The 14,650-nt window shown below is 38.8% G+C and overlaps 1 protein-coding gene across 12 annotated transcripts in view; it reads left to right on the top strand.

The window, feature by feature from the left end:
- Mark3 (microtubule affinity regulating kinase 3) overlaps positions 1–14,650 on the top strand; it is a 119,578-nt gene that overhangs the window by 63,994 nt on the left and 40,934 nt on the right. For 6 of the 12 annotated variants that reach the window (XM_074067087.1, XM_074067088.1, XM_074067089.1 and 3 more), the window contains exons 3-4: positions 51–104; positions 12,615–12,663. In XM_074067087.1, coding sequence (XP_073923188.1) covers positions 51–104; positions 12,615–12,663 — 103 coding nt within the window. The remainder of the gene's footprint in view (positions 1–50; positions 105–12,614; positions 12,664–14,650) is intronic. The other 6 variants (XM_074067097.1, XM_074067094.1, XM_074067096.1 and 3 more) reach the window with 2 other exon arrangements.

The following is a 14,650-nucleotide window of genomic DNA, read 5'->3' as shown; positions in this document are numbered from 1 at the left end:
GTTTATAATGCCCAAATTCTGAAAATCCATAAATACTTATTTTTTTCTAGGTTGCAATAAAAATAATTGACAAAACTCAGTTGAATCCAACAAGTCTACAAAAGGTAAGGATGATCTTAATATATAGTATTTTTTTAAATGATTTTTGTTTTCAATTACTAGGTAATGTGTCCCTTTAATATCTTGACAGTTACTTTATTTATTATGTTTAGTTTAGTAAAGCTTTCTGTTCCTTAAGTGAATGCAATTTTCTGGGTGTTGTGGTACATGAATGTAATCCCAGCACTTGGGAGGGAGGCAGAGGCTGGAGGATCTTAAATTTGAGATTAGGCTGGGCTTCCTAGTGAGTTTGAGCAAACCTGTGCTACATATGAGGTCTGTCTCAAAAGAAAAGGGAAAAGGAAAAAAAAAAAAAGAATGCAATTTAAATTGAGTGTTTTATAAAAACAATTGGGTTATCTTCAGTTGCAGGTAATGATTTTAGATGTTCTTAATAACAGACTGAAGGCTTTGTTTTTAACTAGAATGTTCTAAGTAGTGGCTAGAATAGAGTTTTTTGTTTGGTTGGTTTTTTGGCAGTACTGGGGGATTGAATTCAGGGCTATACTGCTTGAGCTACACCTCCAGCCCTAGAATAGTGTTTTTAAGAAATAACAAAAATATATTGAAAATAATATAAAAATATTTTCATTTGAAGTCCTGCTTCATTGCCTAGGCAGGCCTCAAGATTCTTCTGCTTCACCTCCTGAGTGCTGGGATTATAGATGTGCATGTCTATACCTAACCTTTATACCTTTCTTATAGTTACTACTGAAGTCTTCAAAGTTAGCACTTTGACCAGGCATAGTGGCTCACATCTGTAGTCCCAGCTGTTTGGGAGGCTAAGGCAGGAGGATCGATTGAGCCTAGGCATTTGAGACCAGCCTAGGCAACATAGCAAGATTCCGACTCAGATAAAAACTAAAGTCAACATTGGCTTCATTAAACTCTTTTTTCTTTTTCTTTCATTAAACTCTTGATATACCATGTCTAATTAAGGAGTGATGATTAATTACTATAAAAAGGATGTATAAAAACTGACCCAGTGGAAAAACATATTTGTAAAGCACTATTGCTATTTGTATCATTGAACTCAGATTAAAGGGTTTCCACCCTAATGCATGTTAAAATCACTTGGGCAGATTTATTTAGCGAGTGAATCCTGGGCAGATTTTGAAAATACTGCTTCCTGAACCACATTAGAGATTTAAGTTGTTCAGGTAATACCTGGGCATAGGTATTTCACTGGTGGATCAGTGAATAATAATCATTGTAAAATCATGTTAGTTGTTTTGGTTTTGCAAAGCCTTTTTACGTGCTTCACTTGATTTCTAGATTCAGCCTGTAGTAGTTGCGGGCTACAGAAACTTTGAAATAGGAAGCTCTGAATTTAAGTTTTGGCTCTGCTTCTTTACCTTGAGCAAAAAACTGTTCAAGACATTGGGTTTCTCTTCTTTAACATGGAGATAATTTAAGCCAAGTGCCATGGTACAGCCTGTAGTCTCAGCTACTGGAGCAAGAAAATCACTTGAGCCCAGAAGTTTGAGACTAGTCTGGGCAACATATCAAGAACCCTGTCTCTTAAAAAAAAAAGAATTATAATTTCACCTCTTCAAGATGGATGTATTCATGAGCTCATGCAGAAGAGCCTTGTAAACTGCAAGCAGTATACGGTCAGTTGTAAGATATTTTGATGTTTATACTGCCCAATATGTATATTACTAATGTGTTCCTAATGTTTATTTATATCCTAGTAATGAGTGTGGAAGGTAGGGAAGGAGAGAGACTTTATTTTACACTAGAAGTGTTATTTAAACAAGTGGCTCTTTGTAATCTGCAGCCCAGATTTCCCAAGGTGGCCCTGCAACAGATCCCAAATTTCTAGTTGTTTTTTGAAGAATAAATTTTTCCTTCTTCCAAATTTTATTTCTTTATATATCTAAGAATTTAATACTAATAAATAAATTAAGAGTTATTAAAAAGCCAGTCCACAGTGACTTACTTGGGAGGTTGAGATCAGGAGGATCACAGTTCAAGGCCAGCCCAGGCAAACAGTTTCTGAGAGACCCCCATCTTCAAAATAGCCAGAGCAAAATGGACTGTAGGTGTGGCTCAACTGGTAGAGTACCTGCTTTGCAGGTGCAAAGCCCTGAGTTCAAACCTCAATCCCACAAAAAAAAAAAAAAAGACTAAAATGAGTATTCAGAACTCAGTTACAAAGTTTGCTGTAATTCAGTATTTTGTAGTGCTACCAATCTTCTGCCAGTCCTCTCTAGAGATAACTGGGATTCCAGCAGTTTTCCAGGACAAGTTTTATTCTGTTTTAGGTTTGCTGCAATTTTTTCTTTCTCTTTGCTTGCTTTTGTTTGTCATTACTTTGAGTCATAATTGTTACTCTTTTTTTTACCTCCTCTGGTACTGGGGTTTGAACTCAAGGCCTTGTACTTGGTAGGCTGGCACTCTACTACTTACGAAGACAGCCCTTTTTGCTTGGTTTTTTTCTTTTTTCTTTTTTTGTGGTACTGGGGTTTGAACTCAGGGCCTACACTTTGAGCCATCCACCAGTCCTTTTTTTGTGATGGTTTTTTCTGAGATAGAATCTCTCAAACTATTTGCCTGGGCTGGCTTGAAACCTCGATCCTCCTGATCTCTGCCTCTTGAGCAGCTAGGATTACAGGCATGAGCCACTGGTGCCTGGCTAATAGGGTCTAATAGAATGTCACTTTTATACTTAGGCAAGACTGTACCATAATCCTTGTATATTTGTGCTTCCTGCTTGCCTAGGATGACAGACATGTACTCCCATGCCCACCTCTTCATTCACTGATATATGGGTTCTTGCTAACTGCTTGGGCTGGCCCTGGAACCATGGTCCTCCCAATCTTTACCTCCCAAATAGCTAGGATTACAGGCATAAGCCACCGTGCCCAGCTGTCATAGTGTTTAATTGCTGCTAATCTTTGTAATTATTGTTTACTATCATTATTATTACAAATTATTGACCACAGCATTATTAATTCAGTACATGATAGGTTGTCTTGTTAGCCAATAATGTTATTATGAATATTTGCAGCACTATTAATTTTGTTTTATAATAATCTAATAAGATTTGTTTGTGGTGTCATTCAACTGTGAAGCATCCACAGAAGACTGTCCCAAAGCAGATGTATTTTTTTTCCTTTTTCTTTTATTATTCATATGTGCATACAAGGCTTGGTTCATTTCTCCCCCCTGCCCCCACCCCCTCCCTTACCACCCACTCCGCTCCCTCCCTCTCCCCCCATCAATACCCAGCAGAAACTATTTTGCCCTTATTTCTAATTTTGTTATAGAGAGAGTATAAGCAATAATAGGAAGGAACAAGGGTTTTTGCTGGTTGAGATAAGGATAGCTATACAGGGCATTGACTCACATTGATTTCCTGTGCGTGGGTGTTACCTTCTAGGTTAATTCTTCTTGAACTAACCTTTTCTCTAGTACCCGTTCCCCTTTTCCTATTGTCCTCAGTTGCTTTTAAGGTATCTGCTTTAGTTTCTCTGCGTTGAGGGCAACAGATGCTAGCTAATTTTTTAGGTGTCTTACCTATCCTCACCCCTCCCTTGTGTGCTCACTTTTATCATGTGCTCATAGTCCAATCCCCTTGTAGCAGATGTATTTAAGCTAAATAACTTGATAAGTATAGTATGTTCAATTTATAGGGCATTATTTAAAATCATGTGTATTAAGTACATAGTCTTCTCTTATAAGGTTAATCAAAAGCATTCTTTATACATTAGCTTCAAATTATTTTTTACCAAGTTATTTGCCAGGGGAAATTGGTGACTAGGTAGAGTATTTACAGCAACTTATACTACCCATCTTTGGAGCATTAGCCTTACAGGTTTTTTTCTTCTTGGCACCATTCACAATTGTATCACACTTAATACAAAATGGTTTTCTTTAGATAGCGATTTAAAGCCCTGGAGCTGCCCTGGAAGCTTTATATTCACTTTAAGGAACATTCTGCCGTCAACTATATAGTCCATTTATATTGCCACTACCAAAAGAGTTGCGCTGGCTTGTTCAGGCAATGTTTGAACACACGTGTTAAAATGGTGTCAGTCTCATGATATTCATGTTGGCACATTAAGTCATGTACCTTTACCAAATTTATGTAAATGAACCTGCAAATTGATACTACTTTCACAGATAAGTCTCTTCATTTTCCCTTTGTGTTTTTCCAACTATTGAGTTAGTAAACAGCGGCTTCTAGGAGAGATTTTTGTTCATTGTTTTGTACTTTCGAACTTCTAAGTACTATTCCTGGGAGTTTTGATCAGCTTTTGAGGTACTCTGTATTGTTGTACCTATAATGGTTTTGAAAAGAGCAGGAATAACAAACATGTTCGTCTTCTTACTGGTCTTACAAAGTCATTTTGTCAGTTTGGTTAGGTACCGGATAGTCTTGCTAGATCTTGTCTTAAAAGATAAGGTCTCTTAAAAGATTGTTAAATTTGAATCTGTTATTAAGAAGCAAGTTATGGCTCATTTTTTTAAAAGGTGCTACCTATTCAAAACTACTAGAGTTTACTAAGACATGTCAGTACACTAAGTGTAACCCATCTAAAGTTTGTAATATTCTCGTTCATCCTTTGGAGTAGACTGTTAACATAAGAGTAATACTAGAAACATGGAGAAGCTAGATTGCATGGATTAAAATCCAGGCTTCACCCCTGCCTTGGTGTGTGATGAGTTACTTAACCATTTAACCTTCCTCACAGTACCTTAGAAGGTGGTAGTGAAGCTTATTTTGTTTTATTTTTTGATGAGATGAGGTTTGAACTCAGGGCTTTGCACTTGCAAAGCAGATGCCCTACCATTTGAGCCACACCTTCAGTCCATTTCCTCTTGTTATTTTGCAAGTGGGGTCTTGTGAACTATTTGCCCAGTCTGGCCTTGAACCTTGATTCTCCAGATCTCAACATCCCAAGCAGCTAGGATTACAGGTGTGAGCCACTGTTATCTAGCTAGTAAGTTAATATTTAGGTGCAGGCTCGAGTGGTAGAGAACCTGTCACCAAGCCCAAGATCCTGAGTTTAAAACCCCAGCCAGCCAAAAGAGAAGAAGAAGAAGAATCTCTGGTACATGCTAAGAACTGTATGAACCATTTTCATATGCTCAACTTAATAGCTGTTTTATGTTTGCTTTATTTGGGGGTGTGGAATGAAAAATGTGTTTTGTTTGTTTAAAAAAATCTTCCCCTCATAAGAAATGAGTAAAGCTTAATTATTGAATGGTAGATTCCAGCTAGGTCTCTTTTGTAGGAATGAATAGGAATTGTTGTAGACTACTACTGATAATGATAGTTGTTAATATTTGTGCATTTAGTCTGTGTGTGTGCTGAGCACTGCTGTATTTACCTGTTTGCTCATTTAGCCTTCACAACTTCATGAGGTAGATTCTAGTCTTAAGGAAAGAGAGCCAGGAGGATTAAGTAATCTGCCTTGACTGATAAAAGATGGATACTTGGCCAGTCATCCTGTGATAGGTGTAGTTAGCATGAGTTGAGTATCAGCAAACTCTAAATGTAAGCAGGTTTGTTACAGTTCAGATGAAAGGACTGATGGTGAGCAGCACGCTAGAATCACTGTTGTCTATTAGTCAGCATAGGAGTTCATTGTCATCAGATACTAGAGTGTGCCCCCTGTCTCCTCTTTACCCCTTTACGCTTATAGGCCCTGAACTTTTCACATTAGCTCGTCTGGTAGACATCTTTTCATCTTTGCACTCTGTTTTATTGCCATCTTTGTTTTCCACTGGCAAACAAAATCTGAGAAGTTGATATAGTCAAGCCTTCCAGCTAGTAAGTGGTGAGCAAAAATATAAATCTTGGACTAACTCCAAAATACTGGCTCTTTCCACTCCATTTTGTTGCCTTTCTATAATTAAATTTCCCTAATTGAGGATTTACAAAATCCTGGATAGGAACGGACCCAAGGCTTCCCATTGAGGTAGGTGTAAAGAAGTTGACCAGTAGTTTCAAATTTGAGGAAATATTCCAAGTAATTAAGAGAAGTAGGCCTTGTATCCTGACTCGAAAACACTACAAAAGCCATGTTTTTATTCAAGTTTGTTTATTCATTCAGTCAATAAGCACTTATTAAACACCTGCTGTATGTCAGGCACTACTCTGTACTGTGGATACCAGCATTGAACCAAGTGAAGTTCTTGCCTTCATGGAATTAACATACTAGGAGAAAGCAGCAATAAACATATAACGTCATTAAGTGCTATTAAGAAAAGTAAAGGGACTGGGAGTGTGGTTCAAGTGGTGGAGTGCCTGCCTACTAAGCACAAGGCCCTGAGTTCAAGCCCCAGGGCTGCCAAAAAAGTAAAAAATAAAAGAAAGAGAGAAGTAAAGCAAAATGTTACTGAGTATATTTTCAAAAGAAAAATTTCTGTCATCTTGATGCTCTGGTATCTGGGCCTTTTTTGGCTCCTCCCAGGGTGAGCTAATTCCAGAGATAACATCTGCCCTGTGAATGTGCCTTTCAGACCAGCAGAGTCAGAGTCCATACTTGAAACCACCTGCTTTATCTAGCTCTGACACTCCAGGAGGCACTGTTTCTCTGCCTTTAGCACCCCAGGGTTAAGTGCCAACTAGAGAGAGCTACTTGTATCCCAGAGCTGCTGAAATTAAGTAGATAGTCCGAACCTACTTACATTGCCTTGCTTTCCCATGGAAATTACAATAAAGGCCCTGGTCCTTGCATTTCCCTTTCTTCCACTGCCTTCTGACTATTTGACCCTGTGTAGTGTGGTAGGTCCCTTCCTCTTGGGAACTGTAAGAAACTGTCTTTTCAGTGGTTGTCATCTATTGAACTGAAAAGTAGGGGCATCCTGTTGGTAATTCATTTCAGAAACATCCTTGTCCTCCTGAACCAAGGTTTTTTTCATTTTCGTTTTTTTGTGATGCTGAGCTTTGAACTGAGGGCTTATACCTTGAGCCACTCCACCAGCCCTTTTTTGTGAAGAGTTTTTTTGAGCTAGGGTCTCAGAACTATTTGCCCAGGGCAGTCTTCAAACCATGAACCTCCTGATCTCTGCCTCCCGAGTAGCTAGGATTACAGGTGTGACACACTGGCACCCAGCCTGAACCAAGTTTTTTGAGTCATTGATGCATCAGATTAGTGCAGCTGACCCTGGGTTAACCCATGTGGTGTGCAGTAAAATTCTACCTAGGCCTTGATGACCTAAAGAATCTTCCCAGGTAAAAAAGAGAAAAGACCCTGCAGACTTCACTGCAGTGCACGGTGATTTTCAGTAAATGTTGGAGGAGGGGTTACATAGTTAGCCTAAGGTGCACCAGTGGCCAGCTTCAGAGGTCCTTATTACAGCTTCTCCATGATAGAAACTTAATTGTCACCACACTGTGATAGAACCAATTTAAGCAGTATCATCTTTTTCTTAAACTGCAACCACCTAATTAGAAACAAGAAGTAACATGTAATTTTTAGTGTTACTGGAGTTTGAACTCAGGGCCTTGTGCTTACCAGGCAGGCACTCTATCATTTGACCACACTCCAGCCTAAAATAATCAATTTTTTAAAAAATGTATACATAGCCAGGTGACAATTGGCTCATACCTGTAACCCTAGCCACTTGGGAGGTTGAGATTAGGAGAAGTGTGGATCAAGGTCAGCTTGGGAAAATACTTCATGAAAACTCTGTCTCCAAAATAACTAGAGCAAAAATGAACTGGAAGTATGGCTCAAGCAGTAGAGTGCCTGCTTTGCAAGCGCAAAACGTTGAGTTCAAACCCCAGTCCCACCAAAAAAAAAAAAAAAAACTATCCATGATGAATGGTTTGTGCACCCTTAAGCACATCCAGGGATGGCTCTTTCCCACAGTGTCTTGTTCCAGTCAGACAGTTTTCCCCACTTGTTTTAGACTAGCATCTGCTAGAAACTTGTATAACACTGTTCTCTGGTTTTTGCCACATAGAGCTATAGATCCTAAATCTACCACTCTAAACCATTCCATAGCCAGCCCTTTAAGGTTGTTATTTTGGGTCTTGATTTTCCTTTCTCCAGAGTAAATACCCAGCTTTTTGACCACTCACAGGAGATGTCCTCAACATAGGTCTAGTTACTTAGAACTGTTTTCATCTGGGCACTGGTGGCTTATGCCTATAATCCTAGCTATTAAGGAGGCAGAGATCAGGAAAATCGAAGTTCAAAGCCAGCCTGGGCAAAGAGCTTGAGAGACCCTATCTCACAAAACCCTTCACAAAAATAGGGCTGGTGAAGTGGCTCAAGGTGAAGACCCTGAGTTTAAACCCCAGCACCAAAAAAATGATCCAAGTAAACAGGATTGTTTTCTTTACCTGTGTTTAATGACAAGAAAATTCATTTAATTGGCTTTTTGACATAATTCCAGTCTATTGGGGCCTGCTATTTATATATGTATGTATGCATGCATGTGTGTGTATGTATGTGTGTGCTTGGAATATTGAATTGAGGGCTTTGTACATGCCAGGCAAGCTCTCTACCGCTGAGCTGTATCTCCAGCCCTGTTGGGGCATTATTTAGAACAGTGAGTCTTTTGTGTTAGCTGTCATTTCTAGTTTGCTGCTGTCTGAATTGGATATGAATGTCTTCATCCAGTTAAAATATTCAACAAGACAAGGATAAAAACCTTTGAATGGAAACCCATCCTTCCAAGTTGTTGGTGCTAACCTACTAGTAAAGAATGTTTGAGTAAGATTCAAATACTTTTTTTTTTTTTTTTTGAGACTAGGGCAAGGTCTTTCTATGCTACCCAGTCTGGTCTTAAATGCTGAGCCCAATCGATTCATCATCTGCCTCAGCCTCCCAGGTGCTAGGAGTATTAGCCACTGCTCTGTTTTATTTTAATTAGTTAATTAATTAGGGTTTATCAGCAGGTTATAATTTGTTGATTATTTTGGTCATAAATTTCCAAGGCTCCTAGGATGAACAAGAACCTTCGAGTCCAAAACTCTGTCTTTGGACAACTTTCAACCTTTTCAGTCTTCCCTATCTATAAATTTGAGATAATTGTATTTCTCTGATCAAGTTGTGGAAATTTAATTAGATTTGATCAGAGACATGAAATATCTAGCTCTGCTTCCCACACGGGGACACTTGATTCAGACACAGAGACCCTTGATAATTGTTAGCTGCTGCCTCCTCCCATTCCTCCTTGTGTAATTTAACATACTCAGTATTGACTACCAGTTTCTGCCTAGTACATAATTCTGTGAGGTAACAGTGTGAAATTATTGTGAGGCCCTACTAGGGCCTCTTTGGTTGCCCTTATTTTTGTTTTTTGTTTCTGTTTTTGTTTTGCAGTCTTTTTTTCCCAGTACTGGGATTTGAACTCAGGGCCTCATGATTGTTAGGCAGGTCCCCTCTTACTTGAGCCACTCCACCAGCCCTGTTTTGTGTTGTGTATTTTCCAGTTAAGGTCTTGTGAACTGTTTGTCTAGGCTGGCTTTGAACCTTGATCTTCCTGCTCTCTGCCTTCCTAGTAGCTAGGATTATAAGAGTGAGCCACTGGCACCCAGCTCAGTCTGGGGTTTTGAACTCAGGCCTTCATGCTTGCTAGGCAGGCACTCTTACCACTTGAGCCACATGTCCAGTTTCCTTTTGTATCCACATAACTAAGCTGTACAAGTCACCTCTCTCTGTACCCATTCACTTTTCCCTTGTGTTTTCACAGTGGATCCCTGATATAACCTCTGCTAGAACCCAGGGTTTCTCAAGCTTTAATGTGTTATCTAACAAATGACTCCAAATCCTAGCAATTTAAAGCAAAAAGACATTGATAAACTCACAGTTTCTGAGTCGGAAGTGACACAGCTAGATAGTCTGCATGGTTTTGACTTAGTAGGTTTTGGTTACATGTCAGCCCATCTGTAGTCATCCAAAGACTTTGTTGGGACTGGCAGATCTGTTTCCAACAGCTGCCATTGTCACTGCAGTTCTTGCTGGTTGTGGGCATATGATTTTGCTGCCTTGCACGCGGGCCTGTCTATGGAAGTGCTCCCATGTCCTTAAGACACTCATGAGTAATCTGAGAGCAAGGAGGGAATGCAGTGCCATCTAAAAACCTCATTGGCTTCTGAAGGCTCTGTTATCATTTCTGGCATATTCTGTTGGTAAGGAGCAAGTCACGAAGCTCAGCCTTCTGTTGAAGAGGAAAAACTTGGGAACACATTTTTTAAAAACTAATTACCTGGTGCTTATTGAAAAGTAGCTGGGTGCTGGTGACTCATACCTATAATCCTAGCTACTCAGGAGGCAGAGATCAGGAGGATCATGGTTCGAAATCAGCCCAGGCAAATAGATTGTGAGACCCTATCTTAAAAAAATGCTTCACACACACACTTATACAAAATGTTGGTGGAGTGGCTCAAGGTGTAGGCCCTGAATTCAAACCCAGTACCACAAAAAAAAAAAAAAAGGATGATAAGTAGGACCAAGGTTCCTGTACTTTGCACAAACACTGATGACTGGTGCAGGTGGCCCAAAGTCCCCACCCAGAAACACACTGCTTGATCTAGAATGTGTCAACTTGGTCTTCTTTAAATGCCTTCACTGGTTGCTACTCTCCATTTTTGCTCACATACACAGGGCATGTACCCCATGTTTAACAGTAGACATTCCCCCCCCCCTTTTATTTTTAAGGTTTCTGTGAAAGTTCCTAGAGGGAAATGGGCTCGCCTTCCCTTGAATTCTATAATATTACTGGTGTTGGCTTTAATTCACTTTGTTTCAGTTCTACTGCACTGCTAGGAGGGATTTTTTTAAATGATTGCCTTCATTTGACCTGCTTTCCTGCCAGCAGAACAACTTCAGCTCTCACAAGCTATTTGTCAAGTTGATTGAAGCAGCTGTGGTAATTAGAATGCTAAGGAAGTTAGCTCAAACCATACTTTGTAGGAGTTTAGTACTTTCCTGCAGGCATTCATCAAGCAATGGTTTTCCTATGTATGCCAGGCTTGGTTTCAAGTCCAGTAGATGGCAGGGTGATAATAAGTAAGTACACAAAAATATATTGACACTACTTGAATGACTTCCTATGGAAGAAGTGAGGAGATAGGTGTGATATAAAACAAAGAGATTTACTTAGATTGTTTCTGAAAACCTGTCTAAGACTTGGATAAAAAGAAGAGACCTAAAAGAACTCAGAATGTCTTTGTAATGAAAAGGTGCCTGGCTGATGTTGGAGGGATCAAGTAGAGGCTGCATGGTTCCAGACCATGGTAAGGGCCTCATTCTTAGTGGAGATTTCTAAAGTGGATTGATACGGTGTCCATCTTGGAGGCCTTCTAATTTAGTCACTGTCAAAACAATTGGGAGATCCAAATTACAGCTACAGATTCAACTATAGTGGATTGGAAAATGCCATTTCTATGTTAACTTGACAGAGGAAAGCCAAAAAAACCCCTCAAGCTTGAATGGTTGTCAGGGATGTGGGTGCCATCTTATCAATTCAAAACACAAAATGTAAGAATAATCACGGTAACAACAGGAAGTACTTACGCTGGAGACGAAAGCGCACCTGCCTTTAAAAACAATGGGCTGACGGAGTGGGTCAAGTGGTAGAGCAACTGACTACCAAGTGTGAGGCCCTGAGTTCGAACCACAGTACCATCAAAAACAACAACAACGTTTTAGGTAGGACAGGGTATTCAGATTTATGTCTCTTTAAGTTCTGTGATTTGGTTATATGTCGAAACCTGCCTATGGCCATCTGCCCTCGCTGTTGATTCAACTCTTGGTTAGACAAGAGAACAGGATAGGTGTGGTGAAATGCCTGTGGAGTTCTCACCAACTACCTTTCCACAGTGTCTACTGATTCTCTTCTAAGCCTTTCACAGTTCTTGCTTCCTATATGCTGTAGTATCCAGGGTGCTAAAAGACTGGGTTCTGGCTTATTTTCCCCAGAAAGATAGCACTTCCTTGGAAGAGGCTGAATGAAATGACCTCTACAACTCTGGTTTCTGGGTTCTGTTAACCCAGGCTGTAATGACAGACATCTTCCCCTCTGAAGTGCCAGCATGTGTTTCTGCCACTGAACTTTACTTCTTCTCTTACTCTGTGGGGTGGCTGGGCAACTCTGCCTATCCTCGTTGGGCCCTTCATCCTAAAGTCTCACCTGAGTTGGCTAATAAAGCTGAATTAGCTGGTGGATTGGCATGGACAGCAGGTCTCTCTTTTGTGCATACTATCTCTCATCCTTAAAGAGTGTAGACAGGTTTCTTCACATGCCTATGTTTTTAAGATAAAAAACATAAAATTCAGAGTGCAGTACTTTCCTCCTTGGAACCACTGCTGTTTTCTGTAAATGGAATCATTTTGGGAATACTATTTGGTAATAGGTTATAAACCTACTTTAAAGTTACTACAGACTTTGATGTTATTCTTAGAAATGGGATAATAAACATTAGCAGTGAACCAGTTATCTAAGAGAAAATTTTAATTTATGTTGTTAACAGTGGAGTATATTGTATAATAACTTATGTTGGGGGGATTGTCTTTTTTTTTTTTTTTTTTTTTTTTTTTTTTTAGCTCTTCAGAGAAGTAAGAATAATGAAGATTTTAAATCATCCAAACATAGGTACTTTCTGCTTTCTTAAATAATTTGGGGTCTAAATGTATTCATGAAAGTATGTCATAAAGTTAAATATGTATTCTTGAGGTGATAGAAGGATATTCCTTCCCTCCCCCAGTCCAGGTACACTTTTAATAAAACACGTGCATGTACACTCACATTATTGATCATTTGTGTTAGCCTTCGGAAATTACTGAAGCCCAGTCAAAAGGTTAGGTATTAAGCATTTGAACTTAAAGTTTTAATGCCGTAGAAACATCTACAATCAGACTGAATATAACTTTCTAATTTTTTAGTGTATTAGAAAATATAATTGTATCTCATTAGTAGATACAAAGAATGGAACTATATACCCAGTCAGAGTTAAAATTTTCAAAGATATATTTCTTTTTGCTGTGACTGTGTTCCTAAGAAATACTTGTACAAAGCAGCATTTAAAAGGTAGGATACTTGCTATCAAATTGAATTTTTATAGGAATTGTATTTAAAGTTTTGATTTGTTTTATGTGTCCTCTGTGTGCACAGCTTTGTGTTAGGTGTTTGAAGATGAGGAAGAGACATGGTCCTACCCTTACACTAATTGTAGGACAAAGATGAAATATCAGTTACTTAATACTGACCCTGTTGTAATTTATCTAAATGAATACTTATGATCTCACATATAATAGGGCTCTTTAATATAACTGCATTTTTATAAAGTTATAGTTAATAGTTACTGCATTCTGAAAATATTATTTCCAGAGTAAATGAGAGGGGTATTCTTCAGGGACAAGAATAGAAGAATAATGTGCAACCACAGGAGGGAAAAGGCTTTTAAATAGAGCTTATACCCTATTTCATCCCATCATTTAAAAAACATTATTGTTTTATGTACGAGTATGAAGAAAAATGCTACCAAGCCATCATTCTGATATCAGGGTATATTAAATAAAATGGAGGAAAAGATAGACAAAAAGAAATATAATAATGATTGGGGGTCGGGGGATAAAGGAGAATGATGGAAGGGGTAGTAAATTCAGTTATGATATATTTGATATATTGTAAGAACTTTTGAAAATGCCACAATGTACCCTCAGCACAACAATAAAAAAAAAAAAAGAAATGTAATGGAAGAAAACCTTCTTTCTTTACTTTTCATTTCAGCCCTTTGAGGTTAGTCTGCCAACTCTAGATTTTAGAGTTCCAACAACTTTTCACCCAAAAAATACTTTTTTTTATCTCTACTTTCTAGAATTTTTTTCATTTTTGTGTTTGGGGGGGGGATGGTGCTCAGATTTAAATTCAGGGCTTCACACTTTCTAGGGCAGGGATTCTGCTGCCTGAGCCATGCCTCCAGTCCTAGATAGATTGATTGATTGATTGATTTTTTTGGCAGTGCTGGGGTTTTTTGCCAGCTCTATTTTTTTTTTTCCTGTTGGTTTTTTTTTTGAGATAGGGTCACATGAGCTATTTGCTGGAGCTGTTTTTTTAACCATGATCCTCCTGACCTCTGCCTCTAGAACTTTTTTTGTTTTAATGCAGTGCCAGAGCTTGAACCAAAGACTGCTAGATAAATGCTTTACCTTGAGCCCTAGAACTAGCTAAACATTTTTTTTATCTTTTAATTATTTCAATTGTACCCTGATTCAGAGTTGTATACTTAATAAATGTCTTTTTTTTAATATTGATTGAAATTTTTAAAAATCCAGATTGCAGAGTGGAGATTGGGAAGACTGGTCTCAGGTCGGCTCAGGGCAAAAAGTTCTTGAGACCCCCATCTCAGTCAGTAAAAGCTGGGCATGGCAACTTGCATCTGTCATCTCAGCTATGCTGGAAGCATAAATAGGATTTCAGTTCAGGTCTGGAGGCCCAGGAATAAATGAGAGACCCTATTTGAAAAATACCTAAAGCAAAAAGGGGTTGGGGCATGGCTCAAGTGGTAGAGTGCCTGCTTGGCAAGCAAAGGCCCTGAGTTCAAACCCCAGAACTGCACATGCACATAAAAAATCATATT

The sequence above is a fragment of the Castor canadensis genome, chromosome 3 (assembly GCF_047511655.1).
Source record: "Castor canadensis chromosome 3, mCasCan1.hap1v2, whole genome shotgun sequence".
Taxonomy (NCBI): domain Eukaryota; kingdom Metazoa; phylum Chordata; class Mammalia; order Rodentia; family Castoridae; genus Castor; species Castor canadensis.
This window is presented reverse-complemented; position numbering and strand designations above follow the sequence as displayed.